Genomic DNA, 22388 nt, shown 5'->3' with positions numbered 1-22388 from the left:
ATTGTCTGTCACAATGCTCGACGCCTCGAATGACACCCTATTTCCCACCAAGATCGCCACCCCCCGATTTTTGGCAACCAACCCTGAGTGAAACACCTGACCTACCCACCCCTTCCTCAATCTTACCCACTCAGCCACCTTCAGGTGTGTCTCCTGGAGCATGACCACATCCGCCTTCAGCCCCTTCAAGCGCGCGAACACCCGGGCTCGCTTGACCAGCCCGTTCAGTCCCCTTACATTCCAGGTTATCGGCCAGATCGGGGAGCTACCCGCCCCCCTCCCCCGCCGACTAGCCATAACCCCTCCTTGGCCAGCCATGCGCCCGTCCCAACCCCCTCTACTCGCTCCAGCTGCCCTTGACCACAGCAGCAGCAACCCCCCCGCCCCCCAGCTAGGTTCCCTCCTAGCTGCTTTACCCCCCCATTGCATTCCCGCAAGTCAGCTGACTCCTGCTGACCCCGGCTACTCCCACCTCTCCTTCGACTCCTCCCATTGTGGGACATACCCTCCTCCTCCATTACCCATCCACAGGCTCTCCGCCTCCCCCTTCCATCCCAAGCGCGGGAAACAACCCTCGCTTCCCTGCCCCGCCCCTTCCAGCCTTCAGCACGGGAAAGAGCCCGCGCTTTCCACCTGCGCCGACCCCGCCACCTCTGTCGCCGCTCCTTTTAAAGGCCCAGTCCTCTCACCCCCGACTCGGGCCTCACCTTCCCCTGCGGGGCCCCATCCCCCCTTCCGGCCATCCACCCCGACTCCATTTACTTACCCCCCTCCAAGAGCTCACCCAACAGACCCAACCAAAACAGTGCCCAACCCACCCTAACCAAACAGAAATAAGAGCAAAGAACCCCCCTCAAAGTGTAACACCCCAACAGCAATCCCCGACCACCCATCCCGACCCTCAGTTTGTGTCCAGTTTCTCGGCCTGAACAAAATAATGGTGCCGGTCCTTGTAGGTGACCCACAGTCGCGCTGGCTGCAGCATGCCAAACTTCACCCCCTTTCTGTGCAGCACCGCCTTCGCCCGATTGTACCCGGCCCTCTTCTTCGCCACCTTCGCACTCCAGTCCTGGTATATTCGAACCTCCGTGTTCTCCCACCTGCTGCTCCTCCCTTTCTTGGCCCACTTGAGTACGCACTCCCGAGCAGCGAACCGACGAAACCGCACCAGCACCGCCCGCGGCAGCTCGTTAGCCTTGGGCCTCCTCGCCAGCACTCTATGGGCCCCTTCCAGCTCCAGGGGCCCCTGGAAGGACCCCGCTCCCATCAGCGAGTTCAACATGGTGACCACATAGGCCTCCACGTCCGACCCCTCCAGCCCCTCCGGGAGGCCCAGAATCCGCAAATTCTTCCGCCTCGACCGATTCTCCATCTCCTCGAACCGTTCCTGCCATTTCTTGTGGAGCGCCTCGTGCGCCTCCACCTTTACCGCACGGCCCAAGATCTAGTCCTCGTTGTCGGGCCTGGCGGATCGCCACCCCCTGGGCCGTCTGGGTCTCCAGCAGCTTGTCGATAGAAGCCTTCATTGGCTCCAGCAGGTCCGCTTTAATCTCCCTGAAGCAGCGCTGGATTACCTCCTGCTGCTCCTGCGCCCACTGCATCCACGCTGCCTGGTCCCCACCCGCCGCCATTTTGCTCTTCTTCCCTCGCACCTTCTTTGGGTTCACCACAACTTTTTTAGTCGCCCCGCTCCTGATCCAAGCCATACACTGTCGGGGAACTATTGCAATCTCCTTCCCACACCGGGAAACGTCGAAAAAAGGCCGTTGGGGGCTCTGAAAAGAGCCCAAAAGTCCGTTTTTAGCGGGAGCTGCCGAATGTGCGACTTAGCTCCTCATAGCCGCAGCCGGATGTCCGGGCTGGTGCAGACTCGATGGGCCGAATGGCCTCCTCCTGCACTGTAAATTCGATGATTCTATGATTCCTTCACACACAGAGGGAGAGACGCATTGGCAGAGGATCCCCGATTGAGCAGTTTGACCCAAAAAGAAAGTCTGGAATCATTTAAACTTAAGCAAGGAGTCAGGAGGGCTAGAAGGGGTCACAAAAAGTCATTGGCAAATAGGGTTAAGGAAAATCCCAAGGCTTTTTACACGTACATAAAAAGCAAGAGGGTAGCCAGGGAAAGGGTTGGCCCACTGAAGGATAGGCAAGGGAATCTATGTGTGGAGCCAGAGGAAATGGACGAGGTACGAAATGAATACTTTGCATCAGTATTCACCAAAGACAAGGAATTGGTAGATGTTGAGTCTACCAATTGTTATGATGTTAAGATCCAAAAAGACGAGGTGTTGGGCATCTTCAAAAATATTAAGGTAGATAAGTCCCCAGGGCCTGATGGGATCTACCCCAGAATACTGAAGGAGGCTGGAGAGGAAATTGCTGAGGCCTTGACAGAAATCTTTGGATCCTCACTGTCTTCAGGTGATGTCCCAGAGGACTGGAGAATAGCCAATGTTGTTCCTCTGTTTAAGAAGGGTAGCAAGGATAATCCAGGGAACTACAGGCCGGTGAGCCTTACTTCAGTGGTAGGGAAATTACTGGAGAGAATTCTTCGAGACAGGATCGACTTCCATTTGGAAGCAAATGGACGTATAGTGAGAGGCAGCATGGTTTTGCGAAGGGGAGGTCGTGTCTCACTAACTTGATAGAGTTTTTCGAGGAGGTCACAAAGATGATTGATGCAGGTAGGGCAGTGGATGTTGTCTATATGGACTTCAGTAAGGCCTTTGACAAGGTCCCTCATGGTAGACTAGTACAAAAGGTGAAGTCACACGGGATCAGGGGTGAGCTGGCAAGGTGGATACAGAACTGGCTAGGTCATAGAAGGCAGAGAGTAGCAATGGAAGGATGCTTTTCTAATTGGAGGGCTGTGACCAGTGGTGTTCCACAGGGATCAGTGCTGGGACCTTTGCTGTTTGTAGTATATATAAATAATTCGATTGCAGAACATATTAATATAAATATGTTAATGTAACTGGTCTGATTAGTAAGTTTGCAGACGACACAAAGGTTGGTGGAATTGCGGATAGCGATGAGGACTGTCAGAGGATACAGCAGGATTTAGATTGTTTGGAGACTTGGGCGGAGAGATGGCAGATGGAGTTTAATCCGGACAAATATGAGGTAATGCATTTTGGAAGGTCTAATGCAGGTAGGGAATATACAGTGAATGGTAGAACCCTCCTGAGTATTGAAAGTCAGAGAGATCTAGGCGTACAGGTCCACAGGTCACTGAAAGGGGCAACACAGGTGGAGAAGGTAGTCAAGAAGGCATACGGCATGCTAGCCTTCATTGGCCGGGGCATTGAGTATAAGAATTGGCAAGTCATGTTGCAGCTGTATAGAACCTTAGTTAGGCCACACTTGGAGTATAGTGTTCAATTCTGGTCGCCACACTACCAGAAGGATGTGGAGGCTTTAGAGAGGGTGCAGAAGAGATTTACCAGAATGTTGCCTGGTATGGAGGGCATTAGCTAAGAGGAGCGGTTGAATAAACTCGGTTTGTTCTCACTGGAACGACGGAGGTTGAGGGGCGACCTGATTGAGGTCTACAAAATTATGAGGGACATAGACAGAGTGGATAGTCAGAGGCTTTTCCCCAGGGTAGAGGGGTCAATTACTAGGGGGCATAGGTTTAAGGTGAGAGGGGCAAGGTTTAGAGTAGATGTACGAGGCAAGTTTTTTACACAGAGGGTAGTGGGTGCTTGGAACTCGCTACCGGAGGAGGTGATGGAAGCAGCGACGATAGTGACATTTAAGGGGCATCTTGACAAATACATGAATAGCATGGGAATAGAGGGATACGGACCCAGGAAGTGTAGAAGATTGTAGTTTAGTCGGGCAGCATGGTCGGCAGGGGCTTGGAGGGCCGAAGGGCCTGTTCCTGTGCTGTACATTTCTTTGTTCTTTGTTCTTTGTTCTAAACCCGATTGGCTGCTGCAATGTCTCAACTGTCTCTGGTTGGATGAGTAGAGATGAGCTAAATGGCCTAGCTCATCAATGATTGGACTCCACAAACATTGTTATTCCCCCTTTTTATAGGTCATCTCCGGGTCGGAGAATCGGTGGGGGCTGGCGTGAATCCCACCCCTGCCGGTTGCCGAATTCTCCGGCACCGGAGATTCGGCGGGGTCGGGAATCGCTCCGCGCCGCGTCAGTTGGCGGGCCCCCCTCCCCGCGATTCTCCGGCCCGGATGGGCCGAAGTCCCGCTGCTAGAATGCCTGTCCCGCTGGCGTGGATTAACCCACCTACCTTACTGGGATCCTGGGGGGGGGGCACGGGGCGATCTGGCCCCGGGGGGTGCTCCCACGGTGGCCTAGGCCGCGATCGGGGCCCACCGATCCGCAGGCGGGCCTGTACCGTGGGGGCACTCTTTTCCTTCCACTTTCGCCACAGTCTCCACCATGGCAGAGGCGGAAGAGACTCCCTCCACAGCGCATGCGCGAGGATGCCGTGAGCGGCCGCTAATGCTCCTGCGCATGCGCCGCCCGGCAATGTCAGTTCCGCGCCAGCTGGCGGGGCACTTCCGCCAGCTGGCGGGGCAGAAATCAGTCCGGCGCGGGCCTAGCCCCTGAAGGTTAGGGCTCGGCCCCCCAAGATGCGGAGGATTCAGCACCTTTGGGGCGGCGCGATGCCCGACTGATTTGCGCCGTTTTTGGCGCCAGTAGGCGGACATCGCGCCGATACCGGAGAGTTTCGCCCAACATTCTGAACGGCCTCCTTCTGTGTTGTAACCATTATGTCATTCTCACACCCTTGCCTTGCCTCTTCGGCTTGCCATTGGGTAAATTGGCAATTTCCGAACTAGCAAGGTGTATGGAATAAATAATTGGCAGCTGCAGATCCGTTGTGAACCAAGTCCTAAGAGAAGGTATTTACTCTCAATCCTCTCTTCTCCACTTCATTAATATCCACCATCCAATCTCAGCCTTCCATTCCCACTGACCAACAGTGATTCCACAAGGAGAGCAGAATCTCCTCTGTGGCTTACACAGCACATCAGGAGCTCTTTACCCCCTACTTTTTATCATGAAATCTTCAAGTTGTGAAGTGATCAATCTCCAGGACACAGCTGACAGCAAATTCCTAGGCGAAAAATAACATGGGCCATTTCAAACACTTTGGACGCGATTCTCCCAAAAGGGAACAAAGCCCACTAGCGAGCGCATTTAGCCATGTTACATTGCGCTCACATTGCCGAGAATCACATGGCTATTTAGCACGTCTTGCATTGTGTTAGGGGCCTGAACGGGGAACGTGCGGTCGAGGCCACACATAGCCGCGTTTTGTACAGTGGGGAGCTCTGCTCGCCGGAACTCCCCAGTGTAGCGAGAGATTGAGATGCCATTTCTAAATGCCATCCTGATCTCCGAGGCCCCCAAAACAACCACCTCCCTCCCAGCCCAAACACACACTGGGAGGGTCCACCACCCCCGAACACCCATGCCGGGCACCCCCAGCCCGATTGCACAAGTGCGCACAAAATGCCAACCTAGCACCACCTATGCCAGCTGGCAGTGCCACCTGGGGATCTTGGCAGTGCCAGGCTTGGCACCAAGGTGGCACTGCCAGGGTGCCCAGGTAACACCAGCAGTGCCAGGGCACCACCCTGCCGAAAGGGCATGCAGCTGGGGTCCTCCAATCCCCTCCATTTATGGGTATCAGTGCTGAACGGCACTCGCCCAAGGTCTCAGAGACAAAGTCCAGGTACCTCGGGAATCTGCACATTAGAGTGAGGCTAACTGCCTCGCCCTAATATGAAGATTTGCCAAAAAGTGATCCCGCCCACAATGGATGGGATTTACATCGCAACATCTCGCGAGATCGCATTGGATCTCGCGAGGCGTGGCATTAGTAATTGGGGACTCTATAGTCAGGGGCACAGATAGGAGATTTTGTGGGAGCGTGAGAGACTCACGTTTGGTATGTTGCCTCCCAGGTGCAAGGGTACGTGATGTCTCGGATCGTGTTTTCCGGGTCCTTAGGGGGGAGGGGGAGCAGCCCCAAGTCGTGGTCCACATTGGCACTAACGACATAGGTAGGAAAGGGGACAAGGATGTCAGTCAGGCTTTCAGGGAGCTAGGATGGAAGCTCAGAACTAGAACAAACAGAGTTGTTATCTCTGGGTTGTTGCCCGTGCCACGTGATAGTGAGATGAGGAATAGGGAGAGAGAGCATTTAAACACGTGGCTACAGGGATGGTGCAGGCGGGAGGGATTCAGATTTCTGGATAACTGGGGCTCTTTCTGGGGAAGGTGGGACCTCTACAGACAGGATGGTCTACATCTGAACCTGAGGGGCACAAATATCCTGGGGGGGAGATTTGTTAGTGCTCTTTGGGGGGTTTAAACTAATGCAGCAGGGGCATGGGAACCTGGATTGTAGTTTTAGGGTAAGGGAGAATGAGAGTATAAAGGTCAGGAGCACAGATTTGACGTCGCAGGAGGGGGCCAGTGTTCAGGTAGGTGGTTTGAAGTGTGTCTACTTCAATGCCAGGAGTATACGAAACAAGGTAGGGGAACTGGCAGCATGGGTTGGTACCTGGGACTTCGATGTTGTGGCCATTTCGGAGACATGGATAGAGCAGGGACAGGAATGGATGTTGCAGGTTCCGGGGTTTAGGTGTTTTAGTAAGCTCAGAGAAGGAGGCAAAAGAGGGGGAGGTGTGGCGCTGCTGGTCAAGAGCAGTATTACGGTGGCGGAGAGGATGCTAGATGGGGACTCTTCTTCCGAGGTAGTATGGGCTGAAGTTAGAAACAGGAAAGGAGAGGTCACCCTGTTGGGAGTTTTTTATAGGCCTCCTAATAGTTCTAGGGATGTAGAGGAAAGGATGGCGAAGATGATTCTGGATAAGAGCGAAAGTAACAGGGTAGTTATTATGGGAGACTTTAACTTTCCAAATATTGACTGGAAAAGATATAGTTCGAGTACAATAGATGGGTCGTTTTTTGTACAGTGTGTGCAGGAGGGTTTCCTGAAACAATATGTTGACAGGCCAGCAAGAGGCGAGGCCACGTTGGATTTGGTTTTGGGTAATGAACCAGGCCAGGTGTTGGATTTGGAGGTAGGAGAGCACTTTGGGGACAGTGACCACAATTCGGTGACGTTTACGTTAATGATGGAAAGGGATAAGTATACACCGCAGGGCAAGAGTCATAGCTGGGGGAAGGGCAATTATGATGCCATTAGACGTGACTTGGGGGGGATAAGGTGGAGAAGTAGGCTGCAAGTGTTGGGCACACTGGATAAGTGGGGCTTGTTCAAGGATCAGCTACTGCGTGTTCTTGATAAGTATGTACCGGTCAGGCAGGGAGGAAGGCGTCGAGCGAGGTGGAATCTCTTGTTAAGAGGAAGAAGGAGGCCTATGTGAAGATGAGGTGTGAAGTTTCAGGTGGGGCGATGGATAGTTACAAGGCAGCGAGGAAGGATCTAAAGAGAGAGCTAAGACGAGCAAGGAGGGGACATGAGAAGTATTTGGCAGGAAGGATCAAGGAAAACCCAAAAGCTTTCTATAGGTATGTCAGGAATAAGCGAATGACTAGGGAAAGAGTAGGACCAGTCAAGGACAGGGATGGGAAATTGTGTGTGGAGTCTGAAGAGATAGGCGAGATACTAAATGAATATTTTTCGTCAGTATTCACTCAGGAAAAAGATAATGTTGTGGAGGAGAATGCTGAGCCCCAGGCTAATAGAATAGATGGCATTGAGGTACGTAGGGAAGAGGTGTTGGCAATTCTGGACAGGCTGAAAATAGATAAGCCCCCGGGACCTGATGGGATTTATCCTAGGATTCTCTGGGAGGCCAGGGAAGAGATTGCTGGACCTTTGGCTTTGATTTTTATGTCATCATTGGCTACAGGAATAGTGCCAGAGGACTGGAGGACAGCAAATGTGGTCCCTTTGTTCAAAAAGGGGAGCAGAGACAACCCCGGCAACTATAGACCGGTGAGCCTCACGTCTGTACTGGGTAAAGTCTTGGAGGGGATTATAAGAGACAAGATTTATAATCATCTAGATAGGAATAATATGATCAGGGATAGTCAGCATGGCTTTGTGAAGGGTAGGTCATGCCTCACAAACCTTATTGAGTTCTTTGAGAAGGTGACTGAACAGGTAGATGAGGGTAGAGCAGTTGATGTGGTGTATATGGATTTCAGCAAAGCGTTTGATAAGGTTCCCCACGGTAGGCTATTGCAGAAAATACGGAGGCTGGGGATTGAGGGTGATTTAGAGATGTGGATCAGAAATTGGCTAGCTGAAAGAAGACAGAGGGTGGTGGTTGATGGGAAATGTTCAGAATGGAGTACAGTCACAAGTGGAGTACCACAAGGATCTGTTCTGGGGCCGTTGCTGTTTGTCATTTTTATCAATGACCTAGAGGAAGGCGCAGAAGGGTGGGTGAGTAAATTTGCAGACGATACTAAAGTCGGTGGTGTTGTCGATAGTGTGGAAGGATGTAGCAGGTTACAGAGGGATATAGATAAGCTGCAGAGCTGGGCTGAGAGGTGGCAAATGGAGTTTAATGTAGAGAAGTGTGAGGTGATTCACTTTGGAAGGAATAACAGGAATATTTGGCTAATGGGAAAGTTCTTGAAAGTGTGGATGAGCAGAGGGATCTAGGTGTCCATGTACATAGATCCCTGAAAGTTGCCACCCAGGTTGATAGGGTTGTGAAGAAGGCCTATGGAGTGTTGGCCTTTATTGGTAGAGGGATTGAGTTCCGGAGTCGGGAGGTCATGTTGCAGCTGTACAGAACTCTGGTACGGCCGCATTTGGAGTATTGCGTACAGTTCTGGTCACCGCATTATAGGAAGGACGTGGAGGCTTTGGAGCGGGTGCAGAGGAGATTTACCAGGATGTTGCCTGGTATGGAGGGAAAATCTTATGAGGAAAGGCTGATGGACTTGAGGTTGTTTTCGTTGGAGAGAAGAAGGTTAAGAGGAGACTTAATAGAGGCATACAAAATGATCAGGGGGTTGGATAGGGTGGAAATGGCTGGCACGAGGGGACATAATTTTAAACTGAGGGGTAGTAGATATAGGACAGAGGTCAGAGGTAGGTTCTTTACGCAAAGAGTAGTGAGGCCGTGGAATGCCCGACCTGCTACAGTAGTGAACTCGCCAACATTGAGGGCATTTAAAAGTTTATTGGATAAACATATGGATGATAATGGCATAGTGTAGGTTAGATGGCTTTTGTTTCGGTGCAACATCATGGGCCGAAGGGCCTGTACTGCGCTGTATTGTTCTATGTTCTATGTTCTAAGCCGGCTAGATCATGGGAGCGGGGTTCCCCCAGCTTTCAGCGGTCACGCTGTGCCGCAGCGAGCTACTTTAGTGGCGAAGCGTGGCCGTTGGATCGCGCCATTTGTTCATTGGTCATAAAAATGATGGAGGTGGAGATAGGGAAGATAAATTGTTTGATTGAGAGTCAAGAATCATCAGTTGAGTAACAAAGAATCTTCTCCCTTTCCAATCTGAATTGGCGACCCTCAGTAATGAGGCTTTCTGGTAGTAAACCAAAACAAATTGCAGATGTTATCCGAATCCACACTTGCATGTCAGCATTTACTCAGGTCGAGGTTTCTGTGTCTAATGTTTCTCTTTTCAATCGTCTTTTTAGATTCTCCCAAACTCCACCTTGACCATCTTTCCAAGACGCCTGAAATTGTGGTTGTGGCTGGAAACAAACTGCGACTGGACATCCCTGTCACAGGAGAACCATTACCAAAAATTGTGTGGATGAAAGGTGAAAAAGTAAGTCACTTCCCTTAGCTGCAAGGTAATCCATATATCCAGCAATTTCAAAGTGCTCTTTCCAGTTGCATATGTTTGAGATTGGATCCAACATATCTGAGGTATCAGCTCTCAGGGGGCAGGTGTGGGCTTCCTGTTCGTTTTAATTAAATGTTCAACATTTTACATAAAAGCAAATATTTATTCATTCACAGGATGTGGGTGTCACTGGCTAGGCCAGTATTTCTTGCTCATCCCTAATTGCCCTTGAGAAGGTGGTGGTGATGGCCTTCTAGAGCCACTGTAGTGGTGTAGGTACGCCTGCAGTGCTCTTAGCAAGGGAGTTCCAGAACTTTGACCCAGTGACATTGAAGGAATGGCCAATATATTTCCAAGTCAGGTGTGTGGCTTGGAGGGGAACTTCCAGGTGATGGTGTTCCCATGTATCTGCTGCCTTTGTCCTTCTAGATGGTGTATCACTGCCTTGGGAGGCAGCGTCAAAGGAAGCCTGGCATGTTGTTGAAGTGCATCTTATCGAATATATACAGATGATGACAGGCCGGAAAAGACCCTCAGATTCAGCCAGCCTGTCCCACATAGGCCTTGTATATCACAATAGGCAATCCTCACCCCTTCCAGTAACCATGTGGAGATGCAAAAAAAAAACTACAGGGGATATCTGGAAAATACCTCTCCAATCCCAGTTGGTGATGGAAATTTGCCCGGGTGAACACTCTCCTTCGATTCCTTGCATTGCTGACCACTTGCACATGGTGATCTATGCCCTAAACAGAAACAGGTCCAGCTCTAAAGTAAGGAATCACCATCAACTTCAGAATCATCAGCCTGTTCCAGAGGTTCACTATTCTTTTCATAAAGAAATCACCTCATGGCAATCAACCTAGATATGGTGGTGGTGAGTCGCTCAGGAGTCTGAGTTTCTGTGGGATGATACTTTTACAAGCATGCTGTGGTCTTGAGCTATTGTTAGTGATGGTAGAGCCTCAAATACTTTTTCCATCACATGGCTGACCAGGAATCTCTCCCCCCCCCCCACTCTTACCACCTGCCATTGACATGTTGGAAGGATTTTCATATTGACATTCAACCTGTTTGGCTGTGTTATGACCATAAAGTCCTGGGTGGGACTTAAATCTTGCTCAAAGGCAGGGTCACTGCACACTGCACTATAAGACCTCCTTTCACTCCTTTCAACCTAACATAATTTTAAAGTGTAACCTCCCTAACCCATTTACAAACACACTGTTAAGAGCACAAGTCATGTTGAATACTAGGCTATTCCAAAATCCAGATGGGAACTTTGGAATGCCTGCTCCCAACTATACTTTTGCAATTTGTTATAATGTAAGGAAATATGTAAAGACCAGTGGAGATGATCCAGACTCTTTTGTGATAATTTTAAACAAAATAAATATTTATTAAACAGTAAAACACACGATAAATTAAATTAAATATACAGTGAATGGCTATTTGCAATATCTATAAATTTACCCAGTTCCACACCCTCTATGTCCTAACCTCAGAGCTAATACTCCCCAAACAACATCCTCTAGGTTTTAAAACTATTAGCAAATTCCAGCAATAGTTACCACACTCAGTACCTATATCTTTCAGTGTTGCTTCCGATTTAGAATAGAGACAATTAGGGTGGGATTCTGTGATCCTGAGGCTAAGTGTTGACGCCGTCAGAAACGGCGTCGCGTTTCTCGACGGCGTCAACACGGCCTCAGGATCAGCAATTCTCCAGCTGCTGATCCTAGCGTGAACTGGGTGCCGCTGGATCCACGTATGTGCAGTGGCACCAGCGCCAACGCACGCATGCGCAGTGGCTTCCTTCAACGCGCCGGCCCCGACGCAACATGGCGCAGGACTACAGGGGCCGGCGCGGAAGAAACGAGGCCCCAGCCAGAGAGGCCGGCCTGCCGATCAGTGGGCCCCGATCGTGTGCCAGGCCACATTGGAGGCCCCGCACGGGGTCGGATACCCCTCCTCCCCCACAGGCCGCCCCCCGATCCTTCCACGCCGAGGTCCCACCGGCTGAGAGCAGGTGTGGACGGCGCCGGCGGGACTTGCCGTTTTTACGACGGCTGCTCGGCCCATCCCGGGTCGAGAATCGGCGGGCTGGCCACGTAGAGCGACCCCTGGCCGGCGCCGCGCCAACCATGGCGGCGCCAATGGCGCCGAATCTCTGCTCTGCGGAGAATCATGTACCGGCGTCGGGGCAGCGTGGCACGATTCACACCGGTGGCGGAGATTCTACGGCCCGGCCCCGAGCTGAGAGAATCCCACCGCTGATTTCTCAAAATAGGCTTTCTTTGGACAGAACTTGTCAGGGGTGACACACCTTCTTGTCTTGTGGGCTGCGATCTAAAAACAGCTCCCTGCATAGGGTGAATTTACCATTGATATACTGGGCGAAATTCTCCTACCCGCCCCGCCACATTCCTGCCCCGACCGGCCGGCGGGAGTCTCCGTAACACCGGCCAGTCAATGGGGTTTCCCATTGTGGGGCAGCCCCACGCCGTCGGGAAACCCCCGGGCGCCGGCAAAACGGAGACTCCCGCCGGCGGAGAATGACGCCCCCTATCTTTTCTTTTGGCCTTCCTTTATCTGAACTAGTCTTCTCATAAGTTACTCTGAATTACCTTTATTACATGAGCTAACCCTTTAGAATTTAAATATAAAATTCACCCCCATCTTCCATTGTTACCAAACTTGCCTTAGGTAAAATTTGTTTCCAGTAATGCTATGCTACTCAGCATATCAATCAACTCAGACAATGGGCGGGATTCTCCCATTCGCAGCGGGGCGGAGGGTCCCGGCAGGATGGAGTGCCATGAACCACTCCGGCGTCGGGCCACCCCAAAGGTGCGGAGCACCTTTAGGGGCCAAGCCCTCACCTTTAGGGGCTAGGCCCACGCCGGAGTGGTTGCCGTCCCGCCGGCTGGCGTGGAAGGCCTTTGGCGCCACGCCAGCCGGGGCTGAAGAGACTCCGCCGGCCAGCGGAAGTCCGCGCATGTGCGGGAGCGTCAGCGGATGCTGACGTTATCCCGCGCATGCGCGGGGGGGGGGGGTCACCTACGCATCGGCCATCGCGGAAACTTACACGGTCGACGCATAGTAAAAGAGTGCCCCCACGGCTCAGACCCACCCGCGGATCGGTGGGCCCCGATCGCGGGCTAGGCCACCGTGGGGGCATCCCCCGGGGCCAGATCGCCCCCTAGGGCCCCGGAGCCCGCTCGCGCCGCCTGGTCCCGCCGGTAGGGGAGGTGGTTTAATTCACACCGGCGGGACCGGCATGACAGCAGCGGGACTTCGGCCCATCACGGGCCAAAGAATCGTCGGGGGGCCCACCGACCGGCGCGATTCCAGCCCCCGCCGAATCTCTGGTGCCGGAGAATTCGCCGGCCGGCGGGGGCGGGTTTCACGCCGGTCAGCGGGCCCCCCTGGCAATTCTCCGACCCGGCGGGGAGTCGGAGAATCCCACTCCTGCTGTCTCTTTTCCACCTTAAAAAAAACCTTGCTTTGCCTTTAAACCTACAGCCACCAGAACACAATTATTGTATGTTTTATGTTCCCATGTTATCACAATGTCCTAATAATACATATTATACATATAAACCAGGAGTAGGAGTGGATCATTCAGCCTCTTAAGCCTGCTCCGCCAATAAGATCATGGCTGGTTTGATTGTGGCCTCAACTTCATATCCGGCCACCCCTGATAACTTTTGACCTTTGTTAGTGTTATAACCTGCCTGCTTACCATTGGCTGGGGACTAATGACAATCCCACAATCCTGTGGGAGTATGAGCTTCCCCAATGAGGGGGGCGGAGAAACCACTAGTAAACTCCAAGTATAAATAAAGCTGGCCAGTTTGGAACCAGCAGGAAGGAATGTGCAGCAAGGGAAGTTGCTGCTGCTGTTATATATATATATATATATATATGTTATTGTAAATAAATGTTATTACTTTGTATCCTTAAAACTCATGCTGGATTCTTCGTGGCCCTCACAAAAGTTAGTCAAGTGTCTATTTACCTCTGCCTGAGAAATATTCATTGACTCTGCCCCCACTTGTCTCTGAGGAAGATTCACCACCCTCTGAGAGAGAAAAAATTCTTCTCATCTCCATCTTAAATGGGAGACCCCTTATTTATAAACCGTGTCCCCGAGCTCCAGGCTCTCCCACTAGGGAAAACATCCTTTCAGAATCCACCCAATCAAGTCCCCTCAGGATCTTCGTCTGAGCTCCAGCAGATAAAGGCCTGTCCAAATTTTCCCAATCATTCACAAACCAACCCGTAATTGGAGCAATTCAAACACAATCCTTTCATCATCTTAGAAAAATACTTGAAAGGGTTGAAAGCTCCAACACTTCCACCTGGAAGGGTCTAGATTGTTGATTAGTGGAATGGCACCAGTGTTTCAATTTTAGAGGAAGGAGAGGTGAGGACAAGGATAAATTCCGCAATGTCCGATTTCCCAACACACGTCTGGGACTGATGTGCTTGTTCTGGAATTTCTCATCCATCAAACAATTAGTTGAAGACACTTAGGGATGTTAAAGGCAGCAAGTAAATGGGAATTTTTGCTGTTAAATGGATGGATGATTTAAGGCTGCGCATGACTAATTTCTCCAGTAGACTCTCTTGGTAGGCAATGGTTTATATTTACTTGGATTGAATGTTAAAATCAGAATTCAATTGCCTTGCCTGAAAGAAGCATGTAAAGTTACATTTTTTTAAAAGGCATTCGCTTGCTACGATGAGCCCCACGTGAGTTCCCTAAAAGTTATTGATCTGGGTGAGACCCCTCAATTTGTCACCATCCGCTGAGGTACCCCCAAATAGTTACAAACACGGGTGCGGGGAGATAACTGGCTCTGTGTCTTTATTCAACCGACCCTCTGCTGGTAGCAACAAGGTTGAATCTAAGAAGGTACCCTTTCTCTTGGATACTTTCCAGACCCAATAGTTATGTTTTAAAAGGTGCCAATTTAACCAGGCATTCTTGAGTTAAGATAGAGGGCTAAATTCCCCGCACCTCAGCGCTAGGATTGTGAATCATGATGGGTGTAAAATCGGGCGCCTGGCTGAAATTGAAGTTTGCGCCAGGTGCCGTACCGACCGCTATCCTCCAGCCCCCGCTGGCGGCTGGGATAGGGGTTCACGCATACGTGCCAGCGGGAGGATGCTAATGAGTTATTTACATCCACTGAGTAGACAGGGCACTGTATTCTCTGGCCCTGTGTTATTCTCCGGTCCCCTGGACCAGGAAGCAGGTGGGCGGGATTTACAACAGGTGTCAACCAAACGTGAGCCTGACGCGGAGGACCTTACGGTGGGCCAAGAGGGCAACTCCTTAAGGGAGTTGCACCAAAAGTCCATCTGAGGGCCACCCCCTCTTCCTGCTCACCTCTCCTCCCAGGGTCCCCTTAAAATGGGAGAACCCCCAGGGACACCCTTAATAGGGAGACCCCCTCCCCAAGGACCCTCCAATTAGGAAGGCCTTCCCAGTAACCCCATAACAAGGGAGACCCCCCCCCCCCAGGGACCACTTAACTAGGAAGACCCCCCCAGAACCACCTTATTAGGGAGACCCCCTTAATAGTGAGACCCTCTAATGAGCTCCTAACTGGGAGCCCCCCCGCCCCCCCCCCCCCTCCCATGGACCCCCTAGCTAAATGGATCCCCACAGGATGTCCCTAACTAAAGGACATCCCCCACAGAGACCTCGCAACTAGGGAGACCTCCCCCCGCCCTTCCCTCCCCCAATCACGCCTTTTCATGCTGGAGTGAGGCTGAAGTGCTGAGCTGGAAATTGAATACACTTAATTCTCTTTGATGTGTGTAAGCATTTGGCCCATCTAGTCTGCACCAACCCTCCGAAAGAGCATCCTACCCAGGTACACTCCTCTGCCCTGTCACTGTAACCTCGCCTAACCTCCAAATCTTTGGTCATTAAGAGGCAATTTAGCACTACCAATCCACCTAACCTGCATATCTTTGGATAATGGGAACACCCAGAAGAAACCCACGCAGAAACGGTGAGAAAGTGCAAACTCCACACAGTCACCCAAGGCCAGATTTGAACCCGGGTCCCTCGCGCTTTGAGGGAGATGTGTTAACCGCTGTGCCACCTGCCACCCCAATAGTCTTGAAGACTTGTACTCCAGAACTGCAAACCTAGCCAAGTTGTGCCGGTACAACTACAACACTGACATCTACCTGACAATGTGGAAAATTACCCAGGTATATCCTGTACACAAAAAACAGGACAAACCCAACCCAGCCAATTACCATACTCTTCATCATCTGCAAAGTAATGGAAGCTTTCATCAACAGTGCTATCAAGCGGCATTTACTCAGCAATAACCTTCTCACAGGTGCCCAGTTTAGGTGTGCCAGGGTCAGTCAATTCCTTACATAATTACAGCCTTAGTAAAAGTATGGACAAAAGAACTGAATGCCAGAAGTGAGGTGAGAGTGACTGCACTTGACATCAAGGCAGCATTTGATCAAGTACATTATAAAGCCCTGGCCCATTCGCAACTCCTCTGAAACTGAAGCAGTTCATATCCAAGTGCTGCAAGACCTGGACAATATCCAGTCTTGGACTGACAAGTGCCAAGTAACATTCACCATAAGACATAGGAGCAAAATTAGGCCACTTGGCCCATCGAGTCTGCTCCGCCATTCAATCATGGCTGATATTTTCTCATCCCCATTCTCCTGCCTTCTCCCCATAACCCCTGATACCGTTATTAATCAAGAACCTATCTATCTCTGTCTTAAAGACACTCAGTGATTTGGCCTCCACAGTCTTCTGCAGCAAAGAGTTCCATAGATTCACCACCCTCTGGCTGAAGAAATTCCTCCTCATCTCTGTTTTAAAGGATCGTCCTTTAGTCTGAGATGGTGTCCTCTGCTTCTAGTTTGTCCTACACGTGGAAACATCCTCTCCACGTCCACTCTATCCAGGCCTCGCAGTATCCTGTAAGTTTCAATAAGATCCCCTCTCATCCTTCTAAACTCCAATGAGTACAGACCCAGAGTCCTCAAACATTCCTCATATGACAAGTTCTTCATTCCAGGGATCATTCTTGTGAACCTCCTCTGGACCTTTCCAAGGCCAGCATATCCTTCCTTAGATACAGTGCCCAAAACTGCTCACAATGCTCCAAATGGGGTCTGACCAGAGCCTTATACAGCCTCAGAAGTACATCCCTGGTCTTGTATTCTCGCCCTCTTGACATGAATGCTAACATTGCATTTGCCTTCTTAACTGCCGACTGAACCTGCACATTAACCTTAAGAGAATCGTGAACAAGGACTCCCAAGTCCCTTTGTGCTTCTGCTTTCCGAAGCATTTCCCCATTTAGAAAATAGCCTATGCCTAAATTCCTCCTTCCAAAGAGCATAACCTCACACTTTTCCACATTGTATTCCATTTGCCACTTCATTCCCACTCTCCTAGCTTGTCCAAGTCCTTCTGCAGCCCCCTTGCTTCCTCAATACTACCTGTCCCTCTACAGATCTTTGTAACATCTGCAAACTTAGCAACAGTGCCTTCAGTACCTTCTTCCAGATCATTAATGTATATTGTAAAAAGTTGTGGTCCCAGCACAGACCCCTGAGGCACACCACCAGTCACCGGCTGCCATCCTGAAAAAGACTCCTTTATCCCCACTCTCTGCCTTCTGCCAGTCAGCCAATCCTCTATCCATGCCAGGATCTTACCCTGAACACCATGAGCTCTTAACTTATTTAATAGTCTCCTATGCGGCACCTTGTCAAAGGCCTTCTGGAAATCTAAATAAATCACGTCCACTGGTTCTCCTTTGTCTAACTTGCTTGTTACCTCCTTAAAGAACTCTAACAAATTTGTCAGACACGACCTCCCTTTGACAAAGCCTTGCTGACTCAGTCCTATTTTACCATGCACTTCCAAGTGCTTCGCAATCTCGGGCGGGATACTGCGGGAATCGGCGGGGCAGGCAACTCCGCCGCCGAGAAGTGGCGTGAATCACTCCGGCGTCAGGCCGCCCCAAAGGTGCAGAATCCTCCGCACCTTCAGGGGCTAGGCCGGCGGCGGAGTGGTTTGCGCTGCGCCGGCCGGCGGGGAAGGGCCTCCGCCCGCTGGTGCGAGTTGACGCATGCGCAGGAGCACCAGCGTGTGCTGGCGTCCTCCCAGTGCATGCGCAGTGGGGGTTCATCTCCGCGTCGGCCATCCCGGAGGACCACAGCGGCCGACGCGGAAGAATAGAGTGCCCTGACGGCACAGGCCCGCCCGCGGATCGGTGGGCCCCGATCGCGGGCCAGGCCACCGTGGGGGCACCACCTCCCAGGGCCAGATCCCCCCGCACCCCCCCAAGGACCCCGGAGGCCACCCGTGCAACCAAGTCCCGCCGGCAAATACCTGGTGTAATATACGCCGGCGGGACTGGCTGAAAACGGGCGGCGACTCGGCCCATCGCAGGCCGGAGAATCTCTGGGGGGGGGGGGTGGACGGACGCTGCCTCTCGGCGATTCTACGACCCAGCAGTGGGTCGGAGAATCCCGCCCCTCATCTTTAATAACAGACTCTAAAGTCTTACCAATGACCGAAGTCAGGCTAACTGGCCTATAATTTCCCGTCTTCTCCCTTCTTAAACAGTGGTGTTGCATTAGCCACCTTCCAGTCCTCTGGGACCCTTCCTGCCTCCAGTGATTCCTGAAAGATCATCACTAATGTCTCCACAATTTCCTCAGCTATCTCTTTTAGGACCCTGGGGTGTAGTCCATCCGGTCCAGGTGACTTATCCACTTTCAGACCTTTCAGTTTCACCAGAACCTTCTCCTTAGCAATGGTCACTGCACTCACCTCTCCCCCTGGTTCTCCTGGAGCTTCGGCACCTCGCTGGTGTCGTCCACCATGAAGACTGATGCAAAGTATCTATTCAGTTCGTCTGGCATTTCTTTGTTTTTTACTATTACTTCTCCAGCCACATTTTCTAGTGGTCCAATGACTATTTTTGCCTCTCTCTTACCTTTTATATGTTGAAAAAAATCTCTTCCTATCTTCCTTTATATTACTAGCTAGCTTGCACTCATAATTCATCTTCTCCCCCCTTATTGCTTTTTTAGTTGCCCTCTGCTCGCTTTTAAAGGCTTCCCAATCGTCTGGTTTCCCACTAATCCTCACCACTTTGTATGCTTTTTCTTTAGCTCTTATGCTGTCCTTGACAACCCTCGTCAGCCATGTCCCTTGTCCTCCCCTTAGCATATTTCCTCCTCCTTAATTCATTCCTTGGGATGAATTTCTGTTGTGCCTCCCTAATAATCCCCAAAAACCCCTGCCATTGCTGTTCCACTGTCTTCCCAATCACCTCTGGCCAGCTCCTCCCTCATGTCATTGTAGTTATCCTTATTTAATTGCAATACCGTTACATCTGATTGCAGCTTCTCCCTCTCAAACTGCAGGGTAAATTGTGGTCACTGCTCCCTAAGGGTTCCTTCACCTTAAGTTCCCTAATCAAATCTGCCTCATTACACATCACCAAACCCAGAATTGCCTGTTCTCTAGTAGGCCCTGTCACAAGCTGCTCCAAAAAACCATCTCTTAGACATTCCACAAATTCCCTTTCGGATCCACGACCAACCTGATTTTCCCAGTCCACCTGCATATTGAAGTCCCCCATGATTATTGTAATATTGCCTTTTTTACATGCCTTTTCTATCTCCTGATTTATTTTCTGCCCCACATCCTGACTACTGCTAGGGTGCCTGTACATAACTCCCATCAGGGTCTTTTTACCTTTGCGATTCCTCAACTCTACCCACAGAGATTCTATGCCTTCTGATCCTATATCGCTCCTTGCTATCGATTTAACTTCATTCCTTACTAACAATGCAACCCGCCCCCTTTGCCCATCTGCCTGTCCTTTCGATAGGACACATATCCTTGGATATTTAGATCCCAGCCCTGATCCCCTTGCAGCCACGTCTCTGTGATGCCCACAACATCGTACCGGCCAATTTCAATGCGCGCAACAAGCTCATTTACCTTGTTCCGTATACTGCGCGCATTTAGGTACAACATCCTCAATCCTGCATTGGTCACCTCCCTTTTCACACTCTCCTCAATCGCTGTACCCTGTACTGTGACCCTTTTTGATTTTTGACTATGGCTTCTCTGACTTACACTTTCCCCCTTACTGCTTTTTGTTTCTGGCCCCGTTTTACTTCCCTCCGACTTCCTGCATCGGTTCCCACCCCCCTGCCACATTAATTTCACACCACACAAATGCCAGGCAGTGACCATCTCCAAAATGAGAGGATATAACCATCGCCCCTTGACATTCAGTGGCATTACCATCGCTGAATCCCCCACTATCAGCACCCTGGGGGTTACCAAATTGACTAGATACTGAACTGGACTATCCATATAAATACTGTGGCAGGTCAAAGATTAGGTATCCTGCGACGAGTAACTCACCTCCTGACTCCCCAAAGCCTGTCCACCATCTACAAGGTACAAGTCAGGAGTGTAATGGAATAATCTTCACTTGCTTGGATGAGTGCAACTCCAACAACATTCAAGCAGCCTGCTTGATTGCTCCCCTTTCCACAAACATTCAATCTCTACACCACCGACAACCTGTGGCAGCTATATGGACCATCTACAAGATGCACTGCAGTAATTCACCAAGGTTCCTTCGGTAGCACCTCCCTAACCCATGACCAATACCATCTATAACGTTCGGCGGGATTCTCTGATCCTGAGGCTAAGTGTTGACGCCATCGTCGCGTTTCCCGACGGCGTAAACACGGCCCCAGGATTAGCAATTCTGGCCCCTACAGGGAGCCAGCAGGGCGCTGGAGCGGTTCACGCCGCTCCAGCTGCTGATCCAGCCGTGGAATGGGTGACGCGGGGATGCGCGCGTGCGCAGTGGGTCCGGCTGCGCATGCGCAGTGGGTCCCGATCGCGGGCCAGGCCACATCGGAGGCCCCGAAATGACCTCATTGAAACAGGCATTATTTTATCAGGACTCTACAGAGCAGATGCAGAATGTAAGTTTTCCTCAGATGGGTGGTTTACAGCCTGGGGATATAGTCTGCAAATTATAATGCGACGACTTTGGACATAGATGAGGAGGAATTACTTAACTCAAAGTGTTGTGAATCTTTTTAATCTCTAAAATTCACTATCATAGAGAGTTCTGCAGGATCAGCCATTGAGCATATTCAGGACCGATGCAGGAAGACAGAACTGAATTTTAAAAACAATCTTTTCCTGGGTCAGCGCGCTGACATCAGGAGGAGGCGGTGATTTGGACAGGCTGAGTGAGTGGGCATAAGCATGACAGATGCAGTATAATGTGGGTAAATGTGAGGTTATCCATTTTGGTGAGCAAAAGTAGGAAGGCAGATTATTATTTGAATGGATGTAAATTGAGAGAGGTGGATACTCAGCAAGACCTTGGTGTCCTCATGCATCATTCGCTGAAAGTAGGTGCGTAGGTACAGCAGGTAGTAAAGAAGTAAAATGGTATGTTGGCCTTCATAGCAAGAGGATTTGAGTATAGGATTAGGAATGTTTTACTGCAGGGCGGCACGTGGCATAGTGGTTAGCACTACTGCCTACAGCACTGAGGACCTGGGTTTGCATCACAGACCTGGATCACTATCCGTGTGGCGTTTGCACACTAATTGCACACTGGATTGGCCACGCTAAATTGTCCTTTAATTGAAAAAAAATAATAACTGGGTACTCTAAATTTTTTAAAAACGGAATGTTTTACTGCAATTGTACAGGGTGAGGCCATACCTGGAGTAACGTGCGCAGTTTTGGTGTCTTTATCTGAGGAAGAATGATCTTCCTGTAGAGGGAGCGCAGCAAAGGTTCACCAGGTTGATTTCTGGGATGGCGGGACTGAGGAGAGACTAAGTCGATTAGGAATTAGGATTATGATCATTGGAATTTGGAAGAGTAGTGGGGATCTCATAGAAACTTACAAAATTCTAACAGGATTGGACAGGGTAGATTCAGAAAGAATGTTCCCGATGGTGTGGGGAGTCCATAACTAGGGGTCATAGTTTGAGGATAAAGGTTAAACTTTTTAGGACTGAGGTGTGGAGAAAGTTCTTCGCGCAGTGAGTGGTGAATCCGTGGAATTCACTAGCACAAAACGTTGTGAGGCGAAAACGTTGCGTGATTTCAAAAAAGAATTTGTTATATCGCTCTTTTTATTTATATATCTTTTAAATTTAGAGTACCCAATTATATTTTTTTCCAATTAAGGGGCAATTTAGCGTGGCCAGTCCACCTAACCTGCACATCTTTGGGTTGTGGGGATGAAACCCACGTAGACACTGGGAGAATGTGCAAACTCACATGGACAGCGACCCAGGGCTGGGGTTCGAACCCGGGTCCCCAGCACCCCAGTCCCAGGGCTGTCACCTACGCCACTGTGCTGCCTCGTTACAACGCTCTTGAGGCTAAAGGGAGCAAGGGATATGGGGGAAGGCAGGATCAGGGTATTGAATTTGATGGTCAGCCATGATCATAATGAATGGCGGACTAGGTTTGAAGGGCCAAATGGCCTCCTCCTGCTTCTATTTTCTATGTATGTAAATACTGTGGCTAG

At 50.5% G+C, this 22388-nt stretch overlaps 1 protein-coding gene across 16 annotated transcripts in view; it reads left to right on the top strand.

The window, feature by feature from the left end:
* mybpc1 (myosin binding protein C1) overlaps nucleotides 1–22388 on the top strand; it is a 203378-nt gene that overhangs the window by 116790 nt on the left and 64200 nt on the right. For all 16 annotated transcript variants that reach the window (XM_072484804.1, XM_072484802.1, XM_072484799.1 and 13 more), the window contains one exon: nucleotides 9626–9759. In XM_072484804.1, coding sequence (XP_072340905.1) covers nucleotides 9626–9759 — 134 coding nt within the window. The remainder of the gene's footprint in view (nucleotides 1–9625; nucleotides 9760–22388) is intronic.

This window comes from Scyliorhinus torazame, chromosome 19, assembly GCF_047496885.1.
Source record: "Scyliorhinus torazame isolate Kashiwa2021f chromosome 19, sScyTor2.1, whole genome shotgun sequence".
Classification (NCBI taxonomy): domain Eukaryota; kingdom Metazoa; phylum Chordata; class Chondrichthyes; order Carcharhiniformes; family Scyliorhinidae; genus Scyliorhinus; species Scyliorhinus torazame.
Note: the sequence above shows the minus strand (reverse complement) of the source record. Positions and strands in the feature narration are given on the sequence as shown.